The following is a 27340-nucleotide window of genomic DNA, read 5'->3' as shown; positions in this document are numbered from 1 at the left end:
GAATTTTTCCAAAGGCTGAATGTGTAGACTGGGTCTGGGAAAAGGGATGAATGCGAGTAGGGTATCAGCACATACCACAGCCATAAACTGCTAGATCTGCAAAGCAGCCTGAAGCTGTGGTATTGCTTTATTTCATGATCTGGGCTACCCTGTGCTATGAAAGATGAATTCCTGGACTCTAGGCATTCAGAAGCATCTGAAGCATCCCTGTGCACATGCATATAATTTCTTTCTTAAGGAACCTAATGTCTTACACTTGTGTTGGCTAATAAATGTAGGCAAATTTTGAAAACGCTTTCCTGTATTGGAGTAATGAACCTGTTGGTTGTTTTTTGGGGGGATTGTTCAATAAAGCATGGTTATTTGGACACACTGCAGTCACAAAACGAAATGTGGAAGAAGGGTATAAACATAATTTTAAATAGATATACTTTCAGAGGGGCTGTGTAAAGGGTGGAACTGAGCATGCCCTGTGGAGCCGTGATAAATGATTGGCATGCTGCAGGTAGGAATCCTGAATACAATTGTAGTGTTTGTAAAAGGTCACCTCAGCATCAAAACGAACAAAGTCAGAAGAAGCAATTATAGGAAAAAAAATCCATCCTCTTCAAGTAGAGAGGAAGAGAGGCCAAATAAGCAAATCAATAAGGACAATGTATAAATGTGTCTATGTATCTTAATATAATCTATACATCTGTAAACAGAATTAAAAATTATGTAGGTGTAGTGGGTTGATTTGCCTTTGTAAAAGCAGATATATGTGGTCCAGTCCAAATTAGAGCATGAGAGAACAGTGCAGTTCTGTGATTTGGGAGTCAGGCAGTAAGAAGCTCAGAATGAGTTGGAAAAGAACCAAGGTGCCATCAGCTGTAGTCAGAGGAGACATGGGACATCCTTATAACCATAACCCAGTGCCCGGGCTCATGAGCTGGAGTGCATGAAGCTGCAGCTGGGAGTATATGTTTCAGCTGGAAGAACAGCGCTGGGAAAGACCCCTGGGACCATACCTTCGTAAGATGACTGATTGGAAAAGGAGGGAGCTGTAGGATGCAGCAGTAAAAGCTTACAGACCAATGCTGAGTTAAGAAATTGGTCTCGGAAGAGATAAGAGGCTTCCTTGAATGGCAGGCAGAAATAGCCTGGCAAATACCAGTTCTGCATGGAGCACAAATGTTGTTATTGCTGTATTTAAAAGAGCTTGTGAGTGTTCAGCTCACTGCCTTTCAGAAGGCTGAGAGTTTCAGTCACATTCCCCTGTGGGAAAGCTCTGGCACAGACTTCTTGGGACACACAGCACGTAATCAGATGAGTGAGTCTGGTGTGAGGGGAGCCATAAACTGCTAAACATTAGAGGTTTATGGTGGATCTGATGCTTCAGGTTTACAAAAGATAAAAATGGCAGGTGTGCATAAAACATGAATATGTAGTTGTAACCTGAATGCTAAGCTTCCTGATACCCTGAGGAAATAACAGCACTAAAAATGCAAGCCTTCTGTTGCAGAGATGTAAATAGCAAAGAAGTACCCAAGACAGTGGAGAGGTATGTCTGTTGTGTAGGAACTAGGCCCTAAACCCCAAGTTTTTGTTGACTTGCTATTCAGGACAGAGAAATTTGACTGGTCTGCGAAGACAGGTTTACGAGTGATGAGCTTACAGACTGCTTGTTGTTTTTTCTCAGTTGGAATAAACCTGAACTATAGAGTACAAAACTCACCACTAATTTATTTGCCCGTACAATACATTTCCACTGCTGATTACGTACTTTGCAAGCCAGTGATGGCATGATTAATCCCCATGGTGCACTAGTTGGTGGGCACTAGTGGGAGAAGCTCTGGGAAACTGCTCAGAGGAGTTGCCTTTCCCAGCTGTAGGTGTGGTTGCCTACTTGAGGATCGTCAGGCATGGTGAAGTGGTCAGTAGGATTCTGAGATTTATCCTTTCTACCCTTCCTTTCCAGGATGTTTCTACCTCTGAGGACTTGTGTGAGCTTGAAATTACGAAGATGAGGTAGCCACCGTCTTGGAGGCTCCACAAGGATTACTTTGATGAAAAAGAATAATTTGGGAGTCTGAGACTGCTCAAGTTTTCTCCTTCAGGGACGTTAGGAGGAAACTTGAGGAATCGCAGCCTGGTGAATAGCAGGTAGTGTTTGGAAGATCTGGTTGTTCCACATCTCAGCAGTACTTTAATGTTAGGAAGGAAAATACATATTGAGGGGGAAAAAATTATTTTCTGTAGAATTGCCATCAAGAGACTTCCAGAAGGGGAAAGAGAGACAAAAACTTCTTACAACAGTCTCAGGCTGTGTTTCTGGAGGTGCTTAAAAGTGTGCTCCCTCCTGGTTCATCTGTCTTTATGCCATGCCTTCTGCTTGCAAGGTTTAAACCTAACTCAGCTTAGACCAAGATGTTAGGTTTCTTTATGATCTGCAGCAGTTGTGTTCCGTCTAGATGAAGAGTGACTGTAGTTGCTAGCTGCTTGTGTTTACACTATCCAGTTTACCTACTATCAGTTGAATGCTGGGAGTTTATCAAGGCTTGTGCACTGGTGAAGAGTAATACAAGGAGAGGGAAATAGTTCTTTACAATTGTGTATATGCAGCACCAATTTCCAGTAAAAGAAGCAGCTAAGAAAGCAAAAAAAGAAGCATTTCTGAAATGCTGCTTTGAGCTTTACCTGCAGCAAACTAGGAGAGACTGTCTTGGATCTATCAACAGTTCTAATTTTCTTTTTTGTCTTTTTACACACACTGCAGTTCTTCACGGATTTAAGTGACTTGGATTGTGTCAGGGTTTTAGATACTCTTACTTCACTGCCTTGATCATGATATTTTTCTCTGCCAAGCTTCATTTTCAATGTGAAATGTGTTTGGATTTTTTTGTCTTTTTTTTTTTGCCAAGCCTGGCTTTACTCCATTGCGTGCTGATTCTGGCTTGTTACTGCAGATTGTTCAGAAGAGCTGGGCTAAGCATATTTGTTACTGTTACTGATACTAACCTGTGAGCTGTCCAAATCAATTCATTATTTTCGTGTTGGAGTAGACTGGTGTATTTGCTTTTCATTTTGCTTTGGAAAGAAGGTGGGGGCATTTGCTAAGAAGAAAAACCTTTAGGAAACCATGTAAGATGGGTGACGCATAATGTCTTGACCTTAATGTTGTCGCTTCTTTATGTCTGTTGGCTCTCTAGTGACAATGGAAATGGTATTGGCTATGGCAAAATCTTGTAAACTCTCAGCATGTTCTCAGGATGAATTCTCTCTCTCCATTCATTGCTATATATTGGGTTGCTTTTTCCTGGTAAGCCATGATGTGCATTATGTTCTTTGAATGTCAGATTTGCTTCAGTCAGCTAATACAACATGTTAAGCTCAAGCTTTCTGGAACAGTCATGAATTTTGATTGCCACTGTACTCGAGGTTTGAAATGAAGGGGTCCAGCCTGCAAGAGCTTAAAAGGCAGGCAGTTGCCCATCAGGTAAGTACGAGTGCTTAGACCTAGGCCTGAAGTCATGGGGTGCAAACTTGTGACAGCTTTTGAAAAATGGATTCTAGGAACTCATTTCTGCTCTCACTGCAAATATTGAAGTCAGCCTGTGTCTTGGTTTCGGCTGCCGCCGGCAACAAAAGCGCCACGCGGCCGCCCCTCCCCCCGCCGGAATGGAAAGAAAGAGGCAGAAACTGGTGGGTCGGGATAAGGGCAGTTTAACAGAACAGCAAACAGAGGGAACAGCAACAACAACGGTACAAATAAGGAGAAAACACAACAACGAACCACACGACCCAGACAGCCGCTCTCCTGCACAGCACCGGCGCCGCGCCCTCCCAAGCCGCGAGTGCGTTCCCGCCGCGCTGCCCCCCCCCCCCCCCCCCCCCCCCCCCCCCGAACCCAGCGTGACGTCACATGGTATGGAATACCGGGCTCTGTTTGGCCAGGTGGGGTCAGCCCCCACCCCCTGGCTGTGCTCCTTCCTGGAGTCCGGTGAAAATTAACCCTGTCCTGGCCAAACCCAGGACAGCCTGGACTTACTGTCCGGGTTAAGATAATGGTAAATCTGGCAAACGAGCACCCAAAACGGCTGATGGGTGCTGTCAAAAGAGCTTGTGAGTGTTCAGCTCACTGCCCAATGGGGGGTGGCTGATACAGATTCTCAGGGCAGGTTGTCCCCCCCCGGACATGCTATCTCCTTGGGGACAGACCTTCCATAGTGCTGTTCCCCCTCTTCCACAGTGTTAGTGGGAAGGAAGCTCTGCCTGCTCCAACAGCGAGGTCCTGGCTTCAAAGTCTCTGCTTTGTGCTGGGGCCACTGCAGGGGCACTTGGGTCCTTGCTGGACACTTGCTTGTTGTCGAGCTGTAGTATCAGCAAATGTTAGGGACTTGGAGCAGCTTGTCCAAACAGCAGGTCAGCAGGTAAGGCACAGGAGTCTTGTCGCAACAGGCTTGGAGAAGGACGTGGCCTTACCTGAAAGAGATGCTGGGAAAATTTGGCGATAATGCTTCTAGATGCACAGTTTGGACTCAGTCATTTTTCACAGATTTGTCTTGCAATTCTGCTGCTTGTTTGAGTCTTGAGGGGTCTTAACTTCTGTCAGGAACATAGCAAGCATCCCTCCTGGTTTCTGTAAGTAAAGAGCTGCTACCGTGATTTGTTCTGAATTTGGAGTGGTCACTGTGGGCTAAGGTGTGTTCAGGTAACATGATGCTGTATGTGAGGCAGGGCATAGGAAGTCTCAGCTTTCTGCACTTCTACTGCCATTCATGAGATCATGATGGTCAGAAAACTATTCTTTAAACTAACAATGTCCTCATGTTTTCTCTTTGTTCTCTGAACAGCCTCCCCTCTCCACTCCCTCCCAAGAAAACCTTACCTTTCTCCTTCTTATTGTCAAATGGTGCCTTCTGGGCAGCCCACACACAGGCATTGCCAGTATGAGCTACACTTCCCCAACGCTTTGGCTTAGTCTAATAATTGGATTAATTTAATCTTCTTTTGTCGTCATTCTTTTTGACTGTATCCCAGTTCTCTTTGGAACAGATTTGAAAGATAGGCAGGGATCAGAGGCTGCCAGCAAGTACAGAGTGAACCGGGCAAGGGAACAAGGCATGGCATGGTGCGCCTTCTAAGGGAAAGGAGCTAGAGACAAAAATGAGGGGAAAAAGCAGATTGGAAACGGGCTGTGCTTTCTTACTCGCAATACGTGGTGTTCTGGGTAGAACTCAGAGGAAGGGAGACAGCGTGCATCCTGATAGAGGTGGAATCCAGAGGGAAGCAGCAAAACCAGATGATTAATACATTCAGAACTGACCAAAATCCCAGGGCTCCAGATCCATCCTGAAAGCGCTAAGAGTAACGAAATGGACACGAAGTCTGTATTTGCAGACATCTGTCTGTGGCATGCTTTTAGCTTCATTGCAGGGCTTGATTAATCGATCTGCTGGAACTATTCCACACTTCAGTACAGTCAAAATTCTATTTTCTGAGCCACAGTTAATTGAGGCTCTCGGTTACCTGAAGGATAAATATCTCCTCAGAGTTATGACTTCAGCACATAAGTACCGCTAAGACTTTACTGCATAAATCTTTAAACACTGATGAACTAATGTCTTGGGGCCAAATCCAGCACCAGTGTTCTGTAAATCTTTACTTCTAATGGTCTATGTGAGATTAATATGAAAATGTTGAAGCCAGATTTGCAGTACATTCACTGAATGTTGTCCCAGGTTGCAGAGGCATGCTTATTTGGTGTTTATTCACGGGGAAAATTCAAAGTAAGAGAGGAAGAATTACATTTAAAAAAGTATTGCCCAAAAATGCATGTCAGTTTTCATCGACACATCCTTGTATCTACTCTGTCTGCTTTTCTGCTTTAATAAAGAGTACACACCTGATTCTCACAGTCTTAAGGAAGAACACAGTAGCTACAATGATGTGCCAATGAAAGTAATTCAAAAAGTCATGAAGAACAGTTGCTTACATAAGTACTGTTTGGGTAAGAAGGGTATGAGGAAAAAGAATATCATAAGCAGTAGAGCTTATGGTCAGGGAGTGGGCTCTCCTTCAGAGCTTCTCACAGTCCTGTTGTTTGGAGGGACTGAAGTATCCTACTACATATGTGCCTCCTCTGTCTGCTGTCACTCTTTCAAATTAAAAAGTAGTTATGACATGTAACAGGGCTATAGATGTATCTAAGGCATTTCTTAGAAATATGAACATGCATGTTATAAGACTAAATATTAGTAAATATATTCATATTCAAACATGAATTTGTAGAATAACACTGTGCCCTAATTTTTTAACTGGCAGAAACAACTGGGCACTAGGAATAAGGAACTTCCTGCAGTAGTTCAAGTTCACCTGTGGTGAATCAAGTAGCTGACAGAATTCATAGCCTCAGGCCATCATTAATCAGGGGAATTGTCTCATGGAGGTTTATTGTTTGTGTTTTTCTTCTATTAGCACTTCAGAGATAATTCAGAGTATCTTGACAAGGTCTCATTATACCCATCCAGAGGCTGTGAGTCTAAATAATTCTGTTGGAGTAGGGGGAATAGAGACAATCTGAGAGAGTCTTTTTGAAGCATAGTTTGGCTTGGTAGCAGGGAAACAGGCAGAAAGCCACTGCAAAGGAGAGCTTTGAAAAAAACGAAACAGGCAGTGCTCAAGAATTTAATCAGGCATGAATATGACATGCACTGATGTCTCCCCTGCAGTACCTGTGTGTGACAAATCTGCCATTATTTCTTGGTCTCCCATCAGCCCATTTTCCAGTTGCTTGCCTCTTGCTTGCCCGGGCTGCATCACCTGCAAAACTGGATGTGAATATGGAAGTGCGTCCCCTGTGCAGAAGGGTCTCGCATGTGGAGCCGGGCAGCCTGGGCTTTATGTCCTTTCTTCTTACTTGGCCTGGTGCATCAGTTTTATCTGTATCTTATGTAAACCTAGGGGATGATTAGTATCCATTTCAGAGTCGATATTCTAAAATAGAAAATTATGATCTTTGTGTTGTTACGATATTTTCTTGCAGGCCTAACTTGGCGTCCTGCCCTGATCCTCTGAACCATGTTCTTGTAGAGAAATTCAGTCCTTCATACACTTTCCCCTGTTAGGGCTGTGTTTGTTCACAGTAGGTGGAGGGGCTCTTGGCCCTTGTGTTGTCAGCAGTGTTACCCACACAGGCAGCGCTGTCGGGGAAGGGACTGCATGGTTTCCATAGGCTTGCATTTTTTTCTGCTATCAGCAAGCTGGAAAGGAAGGTCCTGCTGGAGAAAGAAGGAAAATTTCTGTGCTGGCTTAGCTCAGGCTTCCTAGTAACATTGTAGTAGAGGAACTATTTCTACTTTAGCTGCTTGAAATATAATTTGATGATCATGAAAAGTATTTTCATAGCTTTGAATTTAGAAGCTCCCTGTTTTCCACAAAACAACACAGCATGAGCAGCTTCAGTGCAAACATGGCCGGCCATGCATGTACAGCCTCCAGGACTTGTTTACTCTCTGCTTAGACAATTGTGTAGGTGGCAGTTGTGTTTCTGGTTTTCAGGCAGCCACTGCCCATCCCACTGTAACTACCTCGAGTGATGAACGTCCTTTGTTTTCCTCAGAAGACTGAATAGCTATCATACGTTTAGAGCTTTTGGGTCTGTATTACTGTCACTCCGTTAAAAGTCTTGCATCACTGTCAGTTCAATTATCTACTTGAGGCTTTTCACAAATCTGCATCTTTTACCGAATCCAGTCTTGGCCTTCTGTTTGGCTGCTTCTCCCACTAATGTCCTGCAACTACTTTTCAGCCTGATCCTTTTATCATGAATTGCGGCCCGATAAAACAGCACTTTTGTCCTCCATTTCCCTCTTGAAACCTTTTTGTGCTGTATGGCCTATGAGGCACCAGCCAATTTGGTATGGCTGGGAAATAAGATGCTTGGGAACAGCTGCAATTTTAATTTTTTTGTAAATGCTCAAGTGACTTGTAACCATTACATTGTGCTATCCCCAGCTTGTGCAGTGACGTGCTGTAGCTTGTTATAGTCTCCCTAGGTATCGTCCATTCCCTTCTATGTCTTCCTGTGTACTTTTTGTTTTATTTTGAATGAAATATTTTACAGGAGGAGCTGTGATTTATGGATTTGCTTAGTGCCTAGCACAGTGGAACCAGTTTTATGTTTGGATAACCGCAGTTCAGCATCTGTCCTGTCTTGGGATGCTTTTAATCAGCAGGCAGCCTGGAAGGACTCTTCCAAGCATACTGTATGAAAGAAGTTCCCATCAAGGCTGGACTGACTGGACACGTGGCGGTAGAAGGCAAATATTGAGACAGTGTCAGCGCATTGGTGTTTGTCTCCTTGCAGTTGTGGTGAAAGGCTCAGCCTTCAGGCTTCTTTTCTTTCTGAAAAGAAGTCAACAGTGGTCTCTGCAGTGGGTTAACTTATATTGTAGACATTGTCCCAGACCTGGTCTAGACTCAGTTACTAGACTTCTAGTGTAGTGACTAGGTATTCTGCAAAGTGTAAAAAAGAAGTAGAGACTAAATAGATAATTATGAAGTATGTGATATAGAACCAGGAAAGAGAAATCCTCATTGCACAGAGGAAATAGTGTGGGGTAGAATAGTGCATGGCCTGTTGGATATATGTGTGTGAGTCTTCTTTGGCTTTGGTCAGCAGGTGTAAGGCAACGGAAATAATTCGTGAGGGGATCCTTGGCATAAGAAGGCAGGGACTGAGAGGGAAGGACCTTCTGTGCATTTGATCCAAGTTTGTGAAGAGACTTTCAAAATTACAAGGAAAACCTTACAGATAGTATTGCGTGCTGTGGACGCTCCCAGTCAACAGTTCAAATACATTTCATGTAAAGCTGTAGAAGGAAGTGCAAGGACTAAGAACCACAAGTGGTAAAGCTTAGAAAGCCTTACTGAAAAGAGAGGAAAACTATACAATCCTTTGGCAGCTTAGTAAAAACTTTACAATCATTTTCTTCCCTGGAGGATGACGTTCCATATTTCCTCAGTGCCTTACTTAGCAATAGGTATGACTTTTAAGGCCTCTGCATCTTTTGATGTCTGTCTCCTCAGATATAAAAAAATTCTCCCTTCCTGCTGCAGCCATGTATCCTCATTCTGACAAAACATACCTACAGTCCGTTTCCTTCTTACTGCTTTCCCTTACTCCTGTACCTCTGACTACTGATTTGTTCTTGAAATTACACGAGAATGGAGGAATGGCACGAGGATTCAAACTCCTAAGCTGATGGACTCTGCTGGGAAACTAACCAAGTAACATTACATTGACAAACTCTCACTCTCCTCAGAGAGAAAGTTTGTAGTGCCCTTGCATACCAGCTGCTTGTGGACTGTGTGGAGATACACCCCCTGCATATTCCTCCTGTTCCACCTCCACTGCTGTCTTTCAGGGTTTCTTAGGACTGAACTGTTAGAAGACGTAAGGTAATTCCTGGCGACTCCTTAGTCTTTCACCCATGAGGTCACAGTGTGTTGTTGACCCAGATCTGTGGCATCTGATGATAGTTCAGTGTCCTGTGCAAAGTAGGCTGTGCCATTAGGAGATTAGGGTCTTTGTTCAAGCACATTTAAGAGAAGAGTGAATAGGTCATGGATACAGCTCTGTCCTTTCTGCTTTCAGTATTCCCCTGTGAATATTCTGCATATCTTCTTTATGTCCATTATTATAGTTCCTTTTTCCATGTAAACATTTCCTCTTTTGTTGTCTCCTATCAGAATTTCAGTCATAACTGTGTGTTAGTACTTTATTCAGAGGGGGACCGTGTTTACAGAGCAGGGCAGAAACAGTCTCTTTCCAGGTGGCATTGGAAGGACTGCACGAACATTAGTGCGGTCCTTTTGTAGCACCTCCTGCCACAGAACTGGCAAGTGCAGAGCAAAGAAGTTAAACAGCGTGTGATGAAGAGTCAAGAGAAACCCAACTTGAAAGCGTTTCTAAGAATGAAAGAGGTCAAATTCACCCTGTGGTGTAAATCTGTAAGGCTTCAGTAAAATTATGCTCAAAATCAGCTTGGGCCAGGGACTGTAGTGTGGCAGAGCAATGCTTAGGACCTTGTACATGTCTACAAAAAGCGTAAAAAAAAAAAGCGGAAACAGTTCAGTGATAAGCAAATTGTGCCCTTTCAAAACCTCTTCACCGTTTCTTCCTGTAGAGACTATAAGAGTTTGTTCTCATTTCCTATTTGTCATGACTAACCAGCTCTCTCTAGGCTCAGCTGTTCCTTTTTATTCTCCTCCTTCGTGTTTTGCTGTCCTGAAGCAAAATCTGAATGGATTGCAATGACTCTCTCGTACTTTTTGACTTGGTGTCAGGCAGTCTGACACCATAAGAAAACTATCTTCCAAATGCTAGCTATACAACGCATGAGTTCTTTAACAGAAGAAATAACTGTTCAGCGGAATAATGGGTGCAAGGTGTGGTGTCTGGAAGTACAAAACCTCTGAAACTTCCAGTTCCCTTTATGTAGCTCCCATCAAAGCTCAGTTTTCCACTACAGTAAACATTTTCGGTATAGAGATAGTAGGTGACAGCTGGAAGGGCCCAGGTTTTCAATGCTGTGTTCATCTCATCTATTCCATGTTAGAATCAGAAACATAGGGGACAGTGCTGTTTCTTGAGAAGAGCAAAAAGGTGATGTGAGCTGCGTGTGAGATGACTGTTTTTCTACTGAGATGCAATCAGTAAGTTCTTCGCCAGCCTCACCCTGGCAAAGCCTTTGTGCCTGTCAGCTCCCTCCTTATCACCAGTGGGATACCAGCTGCAGCCCGCTTCTCAGGCAGAGCCGTATACATTATCCGGGCCCATTCCAAGACTCGGAGCAGGGGAAGGTCCCACCTTTCCCCAGGACTTAAAATTTGCTGTGGTAAAAACGAGACGATTTCAGTTCTTTCTCAGGTTTGTCCTTTGCGGATGTTAGGAGTTTGTGTGTGTTGCCATGTGGGGGGTAAGGACCTGTGACATCCTCGTTGACTCCTCTCTCTCTCTCTCTCTCTCTCTTTCTCTCCTCATTCCAGAGTGCCTGCTGGGGTGTGTGCAGAAGAATGGCTGCGGCAGAACCTCTGACCGCTTTCTCCCGATGGTACCTCTACGCCATTCACGGTTATTTCTGTGAGGTGATGTTCACAGCTGCCTGGGAGTTTGTGGTCAACTTTAACTGGAAGTTCCCAGGTGTTACCAGTGTGTGGGCACTCTTCATCTATGGCACCTCCATCCTCATTGTGGAGAAGATGTACCTATATCTCAAAGACAAGTGTAACATTTTAGTGCGCTGCTTCATTTACACACTTTGGACATACCTCTGGGAGTTCACCACCGGCCTCATCCTGCGCCAGTTCAATGCCTGCCCATGGGACTACTCCCAGTTTGATTTTGACTTCATGGGCCTGATCACCCTGGAGTATGCCATCCCGTGGTTTTGTGCTTCTTTCATCATGGAGCAGCTGGTGATCAGAAACACCCTGCGCTTACGATTTGATGAGACTGCTGAGCCAGGGGCCCCCACTGTCCCCGTTGCCTTGGCCAACGGCCATGTGAAGACTGATTGAGCAGTGACTCAGAACTACACTTAGCAGTCTGAAAGAGCCCAGAACTCTACCACGGACTGTCAGCTCTGGCTCTGAGGTACTGCTCCTTGCTGTATGATAAGATTTATAAACCCCATTTTTCTAATGGGGGTGTGCATGGGATATACCAGAAAAAAAACGGAACCAATAGATTTTCTATGGATTTTACTCTTTGGGCTCCAAGGACCGATATCAGTTATTTGTTAGTTAGGTCAATTCTGATTTTAACTTATTACAGATGAAAGCAGTCCTTTTGCTTACTCTTTATGTGGAGAAAGAAGAAGAAGAAACGCTGCGGCGGAAATGCATACAAAAAGAAAAAACGTAATTAGCAGATGGCCATTGACATGCCAGCTAAGTTAGCGATTGGCTTACTCCATTAGGCAATATTCAGGTGCTTGCTTGCAACCAATACCTCCTGTGGGACCTGAGATGCTGCAGGAACAAGGAAAATCCATCTGCTGTTGAGAAGAACCTAGAGTGGCAGTCTGCTGGGGAGGTAGATGGTGTTCCCCTCATGAGGTCCCACTGGCCTCTCCCCAGGTTCTTTGTTGCACCACGAAATAATCTGGTGCTGGACATCTTGCTGAGTTTATACAGATCTTGTACTTTTTGAAATCTCAGTCCTGATACTCATTAGAAATTGTTTTTTTTCTTTTTTTTTTTTTAATAAAGGCCTTTTTTGCCGAGTGAATTTTACCGTAATCTGTGCAATCTGAATCTTGGCAAAAGGCACAAGAAATAGTGTAAGTCTTCCCATCTCCTCTCTCCCCTCAAAGCAGACCTTGCCTGAACGGCTGCTGCAGATTGCAGCTCCCGTCTCAGCTGTGCAAACCTTGTAGAGACTGTACAGGCCACAAGAGTTTTCTGCCTTCCTTCCCAGGGATTCCTCTGTTGCTGGTGATGTTGATGACTTAGTCTGGCTGCAACTCACTGTATATGAAGGTCAAAACCTTAACGTGGGTAACGTGATGTCCTCTGGCACTGACTCTCGCCTTCCTTCAGCACTGGCAGGTCTTGGCTCAGTTCTGCCCAGTGTTCTCAGTGTATCAAGAGAATTTGCTTTTTCTTCCCAAATTCTCCTTTAAATAACCACAGCCATATTGTCATGACAATAATTGGAGGCAGCAAGAGATATGCCATGCTGCCTGATACATTATTAAAAAAAAACGAAAAGCAAAAAATCCCTCTCTGAAGAGCACTTCTTCATGGTCTGCTTGAGTGAGGTTTGGAGTTAGGGTGCTAGAGCAGTAGAGAGGTGGAGCAGGAGGGAGTGTTGTAGCTCCACTGTAGAACTACCTGCACTGGGGGCAATTTGACATTTAACGTGTTGGGGACATTTGAGGAGTGTAGGAAAAGTTGTAGTGCAGGGAGAATGCTTGATAATGGCAGCCACGGGTTTGTAGTTCATTCTAGCAAGTCTTGACTTTTGAAGTTAGCAACAAACATGGAGCTTCCAGCTGTCAGATGTATCTCACTCCTAACTGGGTTACGGGGGAGGTTTGCTGTAGTTGCCCTGTAGACCGAGATTAATTTTAGGTGTTCTTCCACCATAGTCAACAGAGCTGCACCAGGGATCAATTTGGCTTGAAATGCAAACATGTTGGTGTGATTGTGGGATTCCACTCGTTTTGGAAATGGTCAGGCTATTTCTTTGTGGGGTGCCCTGTCTCTGGTAGGGAGTGCTCAGCTGTGAACCTGCTCCTTGCCGTAGGGTGTCCATTCCTGAGGGGGGAGAGCACTCCTGGCCCTGTGAGGAGAATTGCTTGTTGGTTCTGCTCTTAGGAAGGCAGTGTTAATCCTTTTTGTGTCACACAGAGTGCAATTACTTTATTCCTCCCTTCCCGCTTCTCACCTGGCATCCGTTGCTGGCAATGGACACACGAAAACACCGGTGGCAAGGAGTTAATCAGATCTGTCCTGAGGTACGCAATGCCTCCTGAAGCACCCAGAGTACTTAGGTGGGTATTTAGAGTTTCCTTCTTGTAGTTCATTAAATTAAAAGAGGACAAACACTGAACAGATTTTTTTTTTCCATGCTGTGATGCCAGTATTATGAAATCAGAGGAACAGTACGTAGTTTATCAGCCTTGATGGTCTTGGGTGTGTAGACCCAGGCAAAATAGTTACCTGACACTGCACATGGGGGGAAAAAGAGAGATGAGATTTGTATGTGGGAGGATGCAGATGAGCTGTACTGGATCAGAACAAGAATTGCAAGGTGCAGTTGAGAGTTGGGATCTCCCCGTTTTGGCCCTGGTTCTGTCAGGGTCATTAAAACACTGTGTCTGAAGCTGGGCTGCCCTCTCACAGCATAGCTTACATGTAGTGGTGTGCTGCCTACACCGCTCTGCGTCATCTGAAACCCTGAGCTTCATAGAAACCTCCTTAGGATCCCTGCTTTCTCCTTAGCTGTTACAAAACTCTTTAAAAAGCCTACAAGGAGTTAGCAACGTGGTTTGGTGACTCCCAGCTGGGACTGGGGGAGGAGTGTCTGTTTGCAGAGCTAACCCGGTGCACAGTCACAGTCGTGTGTCTTGGCTTCAGAAGCTCCCCACTAAATGACACTGGTTTTGCTCAGTGAGGTAACATTTAGATGCTCAGAGTATGGAGGGGTTTCCCAGCAGCATCTAGTATCCTATTTCATTATCCTTATTGCCTGTGCCATTGTAACAGCTATTGTTGCCTGCTTTCCGCTGATGTCTGCCAGGTACAACCCAGCTATTGCATCCTCACAGTGGTAATCTACACCCAGAATTGCACTTTACTTGTAGCTTGCACACCAGAAACAGAAAGGGAGCCGGCAAATTCTTAAATCAATTAAAATGATCATACATAATACCATGTACCTAATGCAGCAGGATTAGCCAGGCTTCTCCTTTCTGAGCAACATTGCTACAGTCAGAGCTTTGTCTTTTCTGCAAAATCTCCCTTTTTAATACATGTGATGCTTCTTATAATGTCTTACAGAAGTGCCCAGAGCATGTTACTGGGGTCTCAGTGGCAGCTCAGCAAGAGCTTGGGGGCTGGACTGAAGTTGCAGAGACATTTACAGTAAGAAGAAAAAAACGCACAAGGCCTAACATTTGTTTGTATGTGTATCTTCCTCAGTAGATTAAAGTTGCCTGTTTTTGAGTTCACCAGCAATAAAATAACCTTGTGATTTATCTACCTTGTCCTAACTGCAGCAAAGAGGGAATGGCCCATCGCTGCTTTTCCTTTCCGGTGGGTGGTGGGATATGGACTCCAATTACCCCGAGGTTCCAGTTTTGCCTCCCTTCTCATGCTTATCTCTTGTGTGGTTCACCCTAAAGGATCTCGAAGTACACGATGAAATACAGAGTATGGTGTCCTGCGGCACAAGAGGCAGTTCAAGCATTACTGTGATGTCTGTTTAACACACTCCAAAGATCTTGCCAGAGGGAAATGGTTGATTTACAGCAGGACCAGACTGCCTTTTGGTCTTTGGTGCTACAACTGAGAGAAATGTGTACCTATGTACCAGGTACTACTGCGCCTCTGGTCTGAGTGCATTTTGTAATTAAAGCAGAATAACCCAGTCAAAGTTTTGCTTGACTAGTCCTGTGACTATAAAAGGTAAAAAAAAAGACTGCAGGGCTCTAACTGCTTTGAGAATTAGGAAGCGGGTGACAAGTCTTCCTGAGTTCAACAGCGTTGCTCTGCTGCTGACTGGTTTTCTGAAACCTGTGCAGAAAGAAAGGGGACTTTGTGCAAAGGAACTTCTGCCCTTTCTGTACTATGAATAAAACATGAGCCACCAATAAGATAGGAACTGAAACCAAATGTTTTTCTGATTTAGTTTATCCTGGGCGCTGAATACATGCAGTATGCCCTATATTGAAGGAGGAGGCTTGCAGACCTGAGTGCTGTGCTTCAGCTCTTCTGCCTGCCTTCCGCCCGAGAAGGAAACTACTCTCTTGCCCTTCCTTCCTGCACATCAGCAGCTACCAAATCCCTCTGCAATCCATCCCATGTTGTAGAAGGAAATCTCTCTTCTGGTACGGCCCCTGCTAAACCAAAAGCTGTTCCCACTGTGCATCCTCTCACTGAGCTGCTTTGGCCCCTAATGACTGGGTAGGGTCACAGAGCTGGTGAGAGAGACCTCAGGAGCATTGTCTTTGTTTGGCAAGTGGCCTCCACTTGTTCTTGTCTTCCCTTACTCCCCTCAGAGTGTCCTGAGCCAGCCCCTGGGGAAGGGACCTTCCCTTCCTTCCACCTCCCGCCCCAGGGAATGGAGCAAGCTCTTCTGCTGACCAGGGGCCTCGGTGATGCTCAAGGCTTTTAAGTTAACAGGGGTCAGTCCCGGCTTGGGCAGGGGAACTTTGATTTAAAAAGCTGTAAGGCTCTGGGCTTCAGGCTCATTACTAGCAAGTCACGCACAGGCATGACAGTGAACATCATGTACCACACGGAATGGTTTATTTCTTCTAGGATGGCAAGGGTTTGCTCCATCAAGGGTTTGGCCACTTGGTTCACTGCTTTGTGACAAAGAGGGAAGTTACAGAAGCAGGTGGTGTGGTGCCCCCAGTACCTGCTCTGCTTTTGGCCCCTGGGCAGCTAGCACAGATGCCAAGGGAAAAAGTGCAGTCTCCACAGAGGTCCTAAGGAGGGGTGGGGATGCACTGGTTAGTTCGTGTCCAAAGGCACCACTGCTTCAAGTACAAAGCTGCGCTTTCCCACCGAGATCTTGACTACCTGCAGCAGTGCAAAAGCTGTGTGCTTGCCCCAAAGTATACAATTGCCTCAGCTTACTCTGACATAGAGGGCATGTTCAAAATCTCTAGTCCTCTTTAGGTGGTTCGCGACTTAGGTCTTTGTGGAAAAATACATCACCTACAGATACGCAAGCTAGTGCTCTTTAAGCCAGTATAGGTACTAACAGCCATACAGCGCTGTGCTCCGTCCTGATGAGTTAATCATGCTGAGAAGCAGAGTACCTTGGCCCACAGAGCATGCTGCCATGTGGCTATGCCACTTCCAGCACCTGAATTACTACAAGCACCTACTCAGGAATGCATTTTGCCTTATAAAGTGACTCATAATTCCATGAGTTCCAGTGGAAATGTTTGTCAGGCTGAAGAGGGAGAAAGACTGAGTTATTATATAAGTTTCATCACTACTTATGTTCTTACTTGAGAGCATCTTGTTTAAAGTCTCAGTTACTTAACTGAGACCCTGGAGACCAAATGTGGAAGGTGACTTGTTACAGAGTTGGAGCAGGTCACTAGCATCACACAGCCGCAGACGGCATTGCACAGGGTGGGCTGTGCAGCTCCAGTGTGCAGCCAGGACAAGCTGCCACCATACAAGAACCGTGGTGCGTGGCAGGGGGGTATGTGTGATACCAAGGCTTCTGGTAACGGTGGCAGAGCGAGGACTGGTCATGACACCTACATGCCCAAATCTTCAAGAGCTGGACAGGCTGGGAGCAGCTCTTACGTGTTCTCCGTGTTTGGGACTTCTCGCAGGTCTAAAGCAAGCTGGCAGGTTTTTCATTCTGAGAGAAGCAGACCATTTCCTTGACTCCTTACTCTGGAGCCTGGGCTGCTCACTCCTCCTTTTGCAGCCACTGGATTTTCTGATGTGATTGGCCTTCATTAGCATCAGAAATAGCGATTTTAAAATGGTAATCCCAAATGCTTGACGTCAGTTTGTATTTATGCTTTAGTCATTTTAGGAGCTAAAGACCCTTAAGTATCTGGTGATGCTGTTTGCTTATACTGTTGTGTGGCATGCTGTCCTGCTTTGATGCTATAATGAAGAAGAAAGAGAAGGAAATACAAGCAATTTGCTCTTTAATAAAAATAAGTAAACATATGCAGTTGGGACAATATTTATTAAATATGTCAGTTGAGATATGCATAGTGCTTGTAGATCTCTGGCCTTTCAAACATGGGACACTTTCCAGTGCAGAATTTTTCTCTCCTTGGTAGTTATCTATATTGCTACTTCAGTATGGTTCTTTACCTAGTATTTTGGGGGTGAGAATAATAGTATTTGCCTTTCTTTTTTGGTTTTCACTAAAGAATCTCTAAGTGCTTTTCACACATTAGTTAAATAATTCTCACTTCAGGCCTTGAAGTAGATCAGGATTAACCCCAAATAGCACAGATCAGGAGCTGATGGAAATGTCCTGACGGCTCCCAGAAGGTCATTTCAGACCTGGGAAAGGGAGTTTAACATTTTACCTGTTCACAAAGTTTCCATATTTGAGGAGTCAGTTAATAAAGTTCCAAGAAAGTTGGAGAACTGGGAAAGTGCTACCCAGTTTCTGCCATCTGAAGCTGTCCTAGAAATGGTTTTGTACATCATCACATCGCTCCATCTGCCCAAGTCAAAGCCAGCACATGAAGGGACTGTCAGAGCTGATAGGCAGCATGGTTCTATCTTGTACAAAACAGGACTGATTTCCCTCTGTTTGCTGCCTAATCCCGTCTCCCATCAGTAGAGTACTATTGGGTAAATACCGCTAGGGGCAACAAGCCATGTTAGAGGCTGAACTGAGGTGACCATCTGCTCTATCAGCTCATGTTGTTGCAGTTACTGCAGAGTGTGTCTGTGTTGCTGCTTCTGTTGTCAGACCACTCATCTGATGCCACAGCTCTTCCTATTGCTCCTGTTTCTCCACCAGCTTCTTTGGCAGCCTGTCCCCTCCGCTGCCAGTCCATGCTGCAGTCACAGGTACCCTAAGCCTCCTGGCGATTTAACACAAATAGGCTGATTGTTGGTGAGCTGCAGCTTCCATTAAAGCCCGCAACAGCTGCAGTTGCCAGTGCTTTGGAAGCTCAGGGTAGAAAACATTTTACACATGTGCCTTCAGGCACAAGTACAGCAGCAAGTTTGCAGTTATTGTTCAGTGCCTTTGCTATAACATCCACACAATACTACTGAATAGGCTTTTGGGGCTAAATTCAGCAAAAAGCTTCTCCGGTCAATCTCTCTGAGCTTCAATGTATGTGGAGTAACATGTAATTTTAACTGATCCTTCGTATAAATGCATATACCCATAGGGAGTGTGTGTGTTTAGATGCATAAACATAGCTGATGGCCTCCACGCCGCACCACTGATTGCATCGTAACTTCTACTGGCAAAGAAGAGCTGTCACCTGTTTAGCTGCCAACAGCAGTCTGGGCCCACTCACTGCCACTTTCTTGAGCGTATGAGATGCTGAGAAGATCCAAAATGAAGCTCCGCATACCCGTGAAGCAGTCTAAGACCCGAGCTGACAGCTCTCGACCTTGCAAGCTGTGTGTCTGCGTGCGTTGGTACGTGGGAAGGCCTCAGTTTGATCTGGCAGTGGGTTAAAGCGTCTTACCGATGAGTGCTCAGCTCAGAGCGGGGGGCTAGGCCCATATTTTTCAAACGGGTTTTACATGAAGTTTTTAAATCAGATTAATGTCTAAGGCACACGTGCTATACCATCCTGCTTCGTCTTTAAAAAAAAGGGGAGTTACCGCCTTGGGGACCTTCTGAAGTCTTCACTAGGGTTTGCCTTCCCCTCTGTCTGCACCCTCTTATTGCTAACGAGAGCAGTGTGTACCCAGCCTGAGTCAGACCCATCCGCTCCTCTTCCTCAGTGAAGGCATTGACTGAAACTACTCCCTCCCACCCAGGCTGCCGTGCTGATCCTAGGTGTCCTTCTGTTCTGCTGCTGCTCCATCTGTTGGCCACTGGTGCCTATCTGCCATCTTTAATCTCAGTCACATCGCAAATTCTCCAGGCCAGGACTTGTCTTTTTTTTGTATCACTGAGGTGAGCCTGTCCCCAGCAGAATCTGCAAGTGCTGTGATAACACAGTAAGCATGAAAAAAAAAATTTCTCTTGAAGTCTTTAAGGGTAAAAGCAAACTTCCCAGCTCCGCTCCACTAATAAAACAGCTTGGCCAAAATGGCCACTGGGTACCTCTGTTGCTCCTTTCCATCCAGCCTTGTCTCCTAGCCTCACAGGGGAAGGCGAATCCCCGCCGATGACACGAGCATGCCAGTGGCGCCAGCGGAGCGGAGCACGGCTGGTGGCACGCTGGGAGCCTCCTCCCTGGGACTCCTCTGCAGGTGGCACACGGGCGTCCACGTTAGCTGGATGCTGGCATGCTCTAATAAAACAGGTTTTTAACATTACTGGACAGTCATCTGGCTCTTCAGCAGAGACTGATAGGAGTTTGCACGGTAATTATATTTTGGTTGACAAATGTGCCGACAAAGCACAGCTGCCCTTTGATCTCGCCCTAAAGGCAGCATGGCCCCCAGCACCGTGCTTACGGCGGGGCTTTGTGCTGTGTGACTGCTGAAAGCAGCAGGAACATCTCCAAGCGCCCAGCGTAGCCTGCAGTTATCCCAGCCACTGGTCTCCGAGCAAGAGCCAGGCACGCACCCAGCATGACACTGGTGATGTTGCCACTATGTTGTGTCCCAGCAAGGGTGCCTGTGACCTTACGGCTGCCCGCAAAGCCAGCTGGAAGCCTTGGCTGCTGCCATGCATGGTCCATTAACCCCTATTTCTCTGCTTTAGCTTCCATTGCCTCAGTCCTGTCCTTCCTCTCCGCCTCACCAACTGCCTCCTGGCAAGGTCCTATTGCATATTATGGCTTTGGTGTTTGTCTTGGCTTCCTGCATCTGAGGACTTAATCCTTGCCACTTCATAACTCTTCCTTGGCTGGGGCTTCACAGCACTGTCATCTCCAGTCCTTTATTGTTACCTTCTCACGGCCTCTCTGTTGCCTCTCCTCCTCGGGAATCCCTGCTCAGCTCAGCTGTGTTCCCTGCCTGGGTGCCCCCATCCAGTTACACAGCTTTTACTGCCATCTCCTCCTCACGTCTCAGACCTCTGCCTCCCTCCTAGCTTGCCACCATCTCTCCACACCTGCATTTTTCTCGGTTCCTCTGGCATCACTTCCCAAATGAGCTCCCAGCAACTCAAACCGCCTGTAGCCAGAGCGGACTTCTGCTCCCCTTTTGCTTCTCACATTCCCCGCTCTCATCCTTTCTCCCTGACAGACATACAACAAACAGGGGAGGCAGAGACATCTTCGACCTTCTCTTCTGCTCTTCCTTATTTGCCTGGCCTTTATGTCTTACCACCTTGTCCCCACCCCTTGGGGTCTCCCTGCTGGGCTGGTGCTGGTGTCCAGTTACTCATCCCATACACAAGATGTTTTCTTCAGCTGACCTGCCAGAACATACCCTTCTCCCCATGTCAGTCTGTCTTGCCAGGCTGAGAAAACCCAGCAAATTAAATCATCTGCATATCTATTTCACATATTTATGAGTGAGGTACTAATCCATACATAGTGAAAGGGTCATATGTACAACAGGGGAAATCAGCACACCACCATTCAAAGGACAAGTGGGGGAAGGGAGACCAAGTGCAAGGGTAGGGCACATGTCGAGGAGGTGAGTTGACAGTGTTGAAAAAAACTGCAGAAAATTGGAACAACAGCAGATCAGAGTATCACTGACAAGCCACACTGATGCTCTTTCCTTGCTAGTTCTCCGTTTAAGCTCTCACTGTTTCCTGCTCCCTGCACCTAACGTCTTCAGAGCAGAGATCAAGCCCTCCAACTGGCTCAAAAAAATGTATAAAGAAATTTAAAAACCAGCAGACACCCCTTTTCTCTGTGCCTTCTGTGATAACAGGCACCTCTCCTTCCCTTTCACCCTGGTGGGAAAGCTGATCAGTCTGACTGATGTGTTTGCACAGGCAGCCCTCCCAGGCCTCCTCGCCGGATGCTCCGTCTGATCTTCTGCCCCTGTGTGAGCAGGAAAGCCCTTCCCGGCTTCCCCAGCACAGCTTGCGCGCCATGCAGGTCCCAGCAGGTGGAAGATTTGCATGGGATGCCGTTACGGTGACCTCCCAAAACTTGGCTCCATTTCCCATCTGTCGTGTGCTGTTACTTTCCCAGGATGCAAAAGCAGGTGAAATGTCTGTTGGATGCCACAGAAACCTCTCAGGCTGCAGCCGTGGTAAAATCACCCTCCTTAAAGCAACACAGAGGGATCCTTTTGTGTGCAAAAGCTCCTTTCACGTTGGGTTGGGGTTTTTTATTGCCCTTTAAAGGATCCTGCAGTGAGTGACCTGGAGATTTGACAGTTGCGTTCCAGTCTTAACACAATGCAGACAGCAGATGCTTCAAGAAGATTATATTTCTTCACGAACATTGGCCTCCAGGGAGATGACACATTTGGGGTCAAGGGCTTTAGGGGGCTGGCTCTACGGCCCCGCAGGAGGATTTTTCTGTTTCCAGCAAAAAGTATCTGTAAAGCACAGGGCGTTCTGCCAAGCCTTCCATATGGAGTCAGCAGGAAATGCTGCTCCCACGAGAGATTTTACCTACAGCTCTGTCAGGGATAGCTTTTATTATAATAATAGCAGTTGATCAAATATCCCTCAGTGCTGCATCACCTTGCAGCTTGAGTATCTGGGCTGAGCCTGAGCAGAGGAGCAGCGCTTACTCGTTGGACTGCAAAAAGGTTATTCATGTGGGGGAAAACTGCCTCTGTAAAGGCAGGCAGACACGGGCACTTTGTAACAGTGTGGTGTTTTTGAAATGCACGTATCTCTGCCAAGGTGATCATCAGCTGGCCAGCACAGAAGCTCTTGCAAGGGAGAGAATTATGTCCAAAGATGCAACAAAAGCCCGCACGGGGTGCGCACTGTACACACTGACAAGCCAGAAATTACCCAAGTTTTAAAGAGGTTTGTACAAAGAAGTTGCCTCCTCCTGCCCCAGGCCTGTACGGCCGTTAATTTATCTGCTTTGGATATTGAACGATGAAGACCTCAAAGGCTGAGGGAGCTGGGGCTGTTCAGCCTGGAGGAGAGAAGGCTCCAGGGAGACCTGACTGCAGCCTTTCAGTACCAGAAGGGGCCTGCAAGAAAGCTCGAGAGGGACTTGTTACAAGGGCGTGTAGTGATGGGACACTGGGTAATGGCTTTAAATGGAAAGAGGGCAGATTTAGATTAGATATAAGAAAGAAATTCTTTACTGTGAGGGTGGTGAGGCACTGGCACAGGTTGCCCAGAGAAGCTGTGGCTGCCCCCTCCCTGGCAGTGTTCAAGGCCAGGCTGGATGAGGCTTTGAGCACCCTGGTCTAGTGGAAGGTGTCCCTGCCCACGGCAGGGCGTTGGAACTCGATCTATAAGGTCCCTTCCAACTCAAACCATTCTATGATTCTATGAAGACTGAGCGAGCCCTGCTAGGATGGGAGTTTCCAATTCCACAAGAGTTAGGAATCCAAGCCTTGATACCAGCCCCTCATAAATCCAGTCCTGAGAATATCGGTAAAATGCACCGCAGGGTGCCAGCACATGGCTGTGGTGCTCAGAAGCCATGGAAGCCCCTCCAGCACCAGCCTGGCCCAGCCTCCAGCTGGTGGTGAAGCTGGACTATCGCAACAGGCAGTGCCGGTCCAGCCCAGCCGCTTGCAAGGCGGGAGCACACACCAGCACCGACACTGTCCTTCCCAGACCAGTTCCTGAAAAAAAGGAAAAGGTAGTGCCCTTGGTCCGGACAAATTTCTCTGTTGTTTTGTGTCTCACGCAGTCACTCATAGCTCACAGGCTCAGTGTAAAATGCTGCTAAATCACAAGGGGAATGTTTTAGGCTTTCTGGATGCTGAAATGAGTAACAGCACTGGATGAGAACCAAGGGGAACACGGACTTCTGTTATTACTAAATCCTACCTCAGACAAAGCTGCTTCTATTTGCATGATTGTTTTCCTAAGGAAGGAGCAAACATTAACCAAGGAAACTACGATTTACCTGAAGTGCTGAAATCTGCATGAGAGGAAGGAGCTGGTTTTCACAGATGCCCTCCAAAGCCTGCAGAGCCACCTGGGGCATCAGCTGGGCTTCGCACTGCAGCTGGCCTTCAGACATGAACTGCCCCACCATGTTCTCCCCACCCTCATGCTCTGAGTTTAATGGTGCCAGAAACGGTAAATGTCAGGACGCATCTGTGCGGTGGAACGTGGAAACTATGGTTAGATGAAGCAGTGATCACAAGCGGGGCTGTGTATATACCAAAGAGCCCCTAAATAGATGTCACAAATAGCCCTGATTACTCTCTGTACCCTGCAAACAGCTGCCATGTGCCACAGTCCCCTTGTAGAAGAGTAAATTTAGCAATGATAAAAGAATGGTCCAGGATGCCTGTCAGGATGTGCTTTCCTGGCACCTAGCCCACCGCCTTGCTAGGGATCAGCAGCACTGCAGTAGCCAGCCTCGGGGGCCGGGGGGGCCGGGACATGCCTGTGACATCTCCAAAAGCAATAAGGAGTCTGCGGTAATTCTCTGAGCTCCCCCAGTCAGCAAACCAGACAGAAACACCACGTTTGGCCGTGACGTTTGGATCTGGATCTAGCCTTTTTCAGGTTTGGGAGTAAATGAGCCTCTGAGGGGCATGCCTGGAGCACAGTTATTCAGAAGCAATGCAATAATAAATTTCATTTTGCTCAAGTCATCAGTCCTCCTGCCTTGGTGTATATGAGCAATGTCTGCTCTTCTTGGGCACCCTCAATATCCAAAGTTTTGTGGCTGAAGTGGTGGCAGCAATTTCCTTTTTCCTCTCCTCATTTTGAAGAGGCAGGAGGAGGAATGGAAGCACCGGTAAGCAGGGGAAGTTAGCAGTGGGTAGGAGAGACTGAGGGAACTCATGCCCATCCCAACCTATTTTTTCCATTTCTTTTAAAATATGTAGTTTTGATGTTATGCGTTGACTTCAGTTGTTGACAGACTGCATGAAAAGAGCCAATGTGTTACTCTAGGCATTTTTGGCAGATATGCAGAAAAGCTATCCAGTTAAGATCAGCAGCTAACCCACAACAAAGCTTCATCTTCAGCCAAAAGCTTAATCCAACAGAAACCGAACATCTGCCCTCCTCAGGCACTCTGCGATGGAGACAGAGGTCTTGGCTCCTGGGGTGGCTCCAGAATTGTTTTTCTGACTCCTCCCTGACAGCAAAGCAAGACATGTGCGCTCATGTGGGGTGGCAGATGCCAGGCTCTCAGAATTACAGCTACAAAACCTCAGATTGAACCACACGTCGATCTAGTACAAACAACAGTATCTCTCCCTTGCCCTGTAAAACCTTCTGCTATTTCTGGCCTTTCTCTCCCAGCGTCTCTTTTCATACACAGCAGATTGAGACAATTATCCCTGGAATAAGAGTGTGCATGCTGCTTTTTTTCACTGTATCTCATTCCTGACCTCTGCTGCTTTTTTACTATTCTAGTCCCGGTTTATAATAGGAAATTGAAAGCCCAGAGATTTTCTTCACATCTGACATTCATTCATCCTCCCAGCTTCTTTTTTTCCCTGTCAGATTAAAGGCAGAGAGAAAGAAACAGCCAAAACTGTGTGTTTGTGGTCCATATTTTTAATACCCAGAACCTTGATTCTGTTCGTAGTCTTGCTTTGTGTAACTTTATTCATTTCCCTGACCTTATTCTGGATCCTCACCAATTTAAGGAAGTCGGGTGATATATTTAAAGAGCATTTGTTTTAAACATAACATTGAGAGTTAAGACAAACAAGTCTCATGTTCATCTGCCCATTTCCCAGACCCAATGACTTGTCTACATTCCTGATCTTATCATTCAAGCTCAGATATTTGAAAAGTGATCACAGATTTAGAGTGACTCAAGTTTTACCAGTTTGGGACACCTCTATCCTGATTTTCTTCAGATGGCTCCAGTTTAAACTGTGGCAGCTGTGCACCCCTGGGGCTGAAAGTATTTCAAGCTAGAAGCCCTAAAATCAAGCCAGCACAAATCAGAGGCTTTTAAAAATCATTTGGCTTTTGTACACGAATTGGTGGGTCCCCGCTGAGAGGTGATGGAAACACTCAGCTCCCAGTGGAAGCTGAATGAGAGCCAGCTGAATTACACCTTTGGTACCATCAGGCTGTGGAGTCACACAGCCCAGGATACACCTGCCCCGCTGATGCCATGAAAGCACAGCGATGATGAAAGTCAGTGACGAACGCAGGATGGCTCCATCTTCTGTCAGCTCAGAGGCACCTTTCCTTATGGTGTGCTTTATTTTGTAAGGCTGGGAGCATTCTCATTTCATGTCCTTTCTCTCCTGGGTGTAAAAAATCCTGAAGTTTGGGAAAATATGCCTTCAATGGCTGGATTGGACTGTGATGCTTCCTGCAGATCTATGAGCCTATATCCTAAAGACCACTGAAACAGAAGTTCAGTTATCGGACAATTAATAGGACCCCGGTTCAGCAAAACAGCTAATCATGCATTCAGCTTCTTGCTGTACAAATGTCCCATTTTACTTTAATTAAGTATAGGCTTAATTTTCTGCATAGTTCATTTAATATAATTTGCTGTAGTGATTTAAAAAATAGCTATGACTCTGTAAAATCAATTTGTCATGGGTAGTCAACGTAAGGTGAGGATAATGTGATCGTAGCTATGGCGTCGTGCCCAAACACTGAATGGCAAACATGCTTGCCGGGATACTCTCTATAGTAATTGAGTTTGCAGTAGTGGAGTGCTGGGCTGATATTTGAATATATTATTGCTGTGCGCTCCTCTCAGTATAATGGATAAGAAGAACCATGCTTCAAGGTAAAAAATAATCACCACAGAATTAATTTGATGTCTTCTTTCCTCTGTGGGTAAATTCTTCTCTAATTATCCACTAAGAGGTCTCTTGCATCTGTTCGCCATCACCGCTAAGACACAGGACACTGGGTCTCTGGTTTGGTCTTGTTTGAGATTGCCGAGTTCCTTGTAGGTGGTGTGTGGGAGTGAGTAATATTCAACTGCAGGGCATGAAGATGTCTCATTCTTTCAGGGCCAGGCAGAAAACTGGAAGGCACAAACACTGTGGAAGTGGAGACCTTCCTCTGCTTTCTCTGCCCAGGTTTGGGGGTTTCTTCTCTCTTCCATGCCACTCAGCCACCTTTGAAAACAGTTTGGCAACATCTTCTGGGGAGGATGGTGAGGACATCTGGAGCAGTCTCCTTTGTAGTCCCAACAATAGGGATCTCATTCACCACTTTAAAAAGAAGTAGAATGAAAAGCATGCCAGAGCCAAAGGCCCCAGACTGAAATGATCCATGGAATGATATGTTCCAGGCTTTGTTTGCTTGCTGGTTTGTGTGTTTGTTGTTTGAAATGAGAGCTATTGGGTTTGGTTCAGCTGCTGGGTTATCAGAGACATTAATCTGTATCATCACAAAGTGAAGACTTCTTTCCCAAAAAACAAGGCACTTTCACTGCCACTGCTGATTTGGAACATGCTGCTCGGGTGGTGAGCTGAACAAAAATAGTCACGTCAGGGGTTTATTGACATTGTGCGTGAATGAGTCTGTCTTTTTTTAAGGTGCACCCCCATTTCTGGCAACGCCACGGAGGTGAGCGTCTGGGATCTACCCTTCTCTGCTGGTGGTGTCCAAGCAAAAAAGCTCATCTCCCGGTAAAGTCCACTGGCTCCCTTTGTTTCTTTTCTCCACTGAAGAACTGCAGATGGAGCGAGGGCTGTACCTGAAAGCAACAGATGTCCTACCATAACTGCTAAAACCAGGCACCACCAGTACCAATTTCCTGGTGTCTGGCGCTGTGTGTGATGACAAGGGGCACGCAGTGCACTTTCTCACTGGTTGCTGCGAGGTGCATGCATTTTTCTAGTCTGACTGCGGCTTCTCGAGAGAGGCTGGCCGCTGTGAAGGATCACAGGGTGACACGCTGCACGCACGCGTCCCCAGAGAACTGCGCTGATCACA

General features: G+C 46.1%; 1 protein-coding gene across 7 annotated transcripts in view; it reads left to right on the top strand.

Annotated features, from left to right (window-relative positions):
• The window catches only part of TMEM229B (transmembrane protein 229B), a 28447-nt gene extending 11027 nt beyond the window's left edge, over positions 1 to 17420 (top strand). Inside the window, exons 2-4 of one of the 7 annotated variants that reach the window (XR_012764466.1) lie at positions 11032 to 11638; positions 12256 to 12326; positions 12464 to 17415. Coding sequence is in view for 1 of the 7 variants with exons in the window: in XM_009931785.2 (XP_009930087.1) it covers positions 11059 to 11562 (504 nt within the window). In the remaining 6 variants the exon portion in view is untranslated. Of the gene's footprint in view, positions 1 to 11031 lie in introns of all 7 variants that reach the window. The other 6 variants (XR_012764467.1, XR_012764463.1, XR_012764465.1 and 3 more) reach the window with 6 other exon arrangements.
• The last annotated feature ends 9920 nt before the right edge of the window (positions 17421 to 27340 follow it).

Source organism: Opisthocomus hoazin, chromosome 7 (genome assembly GCF_030867145.1).
Source record: "Opisthocomus hoazin isolate bOpiHoa1 chromosome 7, bOpiHoa1.hap1, whole genome shotgun sequence".
Classification (NCBI taxonomy): Eukaryota; Metazoa; Chordata; class Aves; order Opisthocomiformes; family Opisthocomidae; genus Opisthocomus; species Opisthocomus hoazin.
This window is presented reverse-complemented; position numbering and strand designations above follow the sequence as displayed.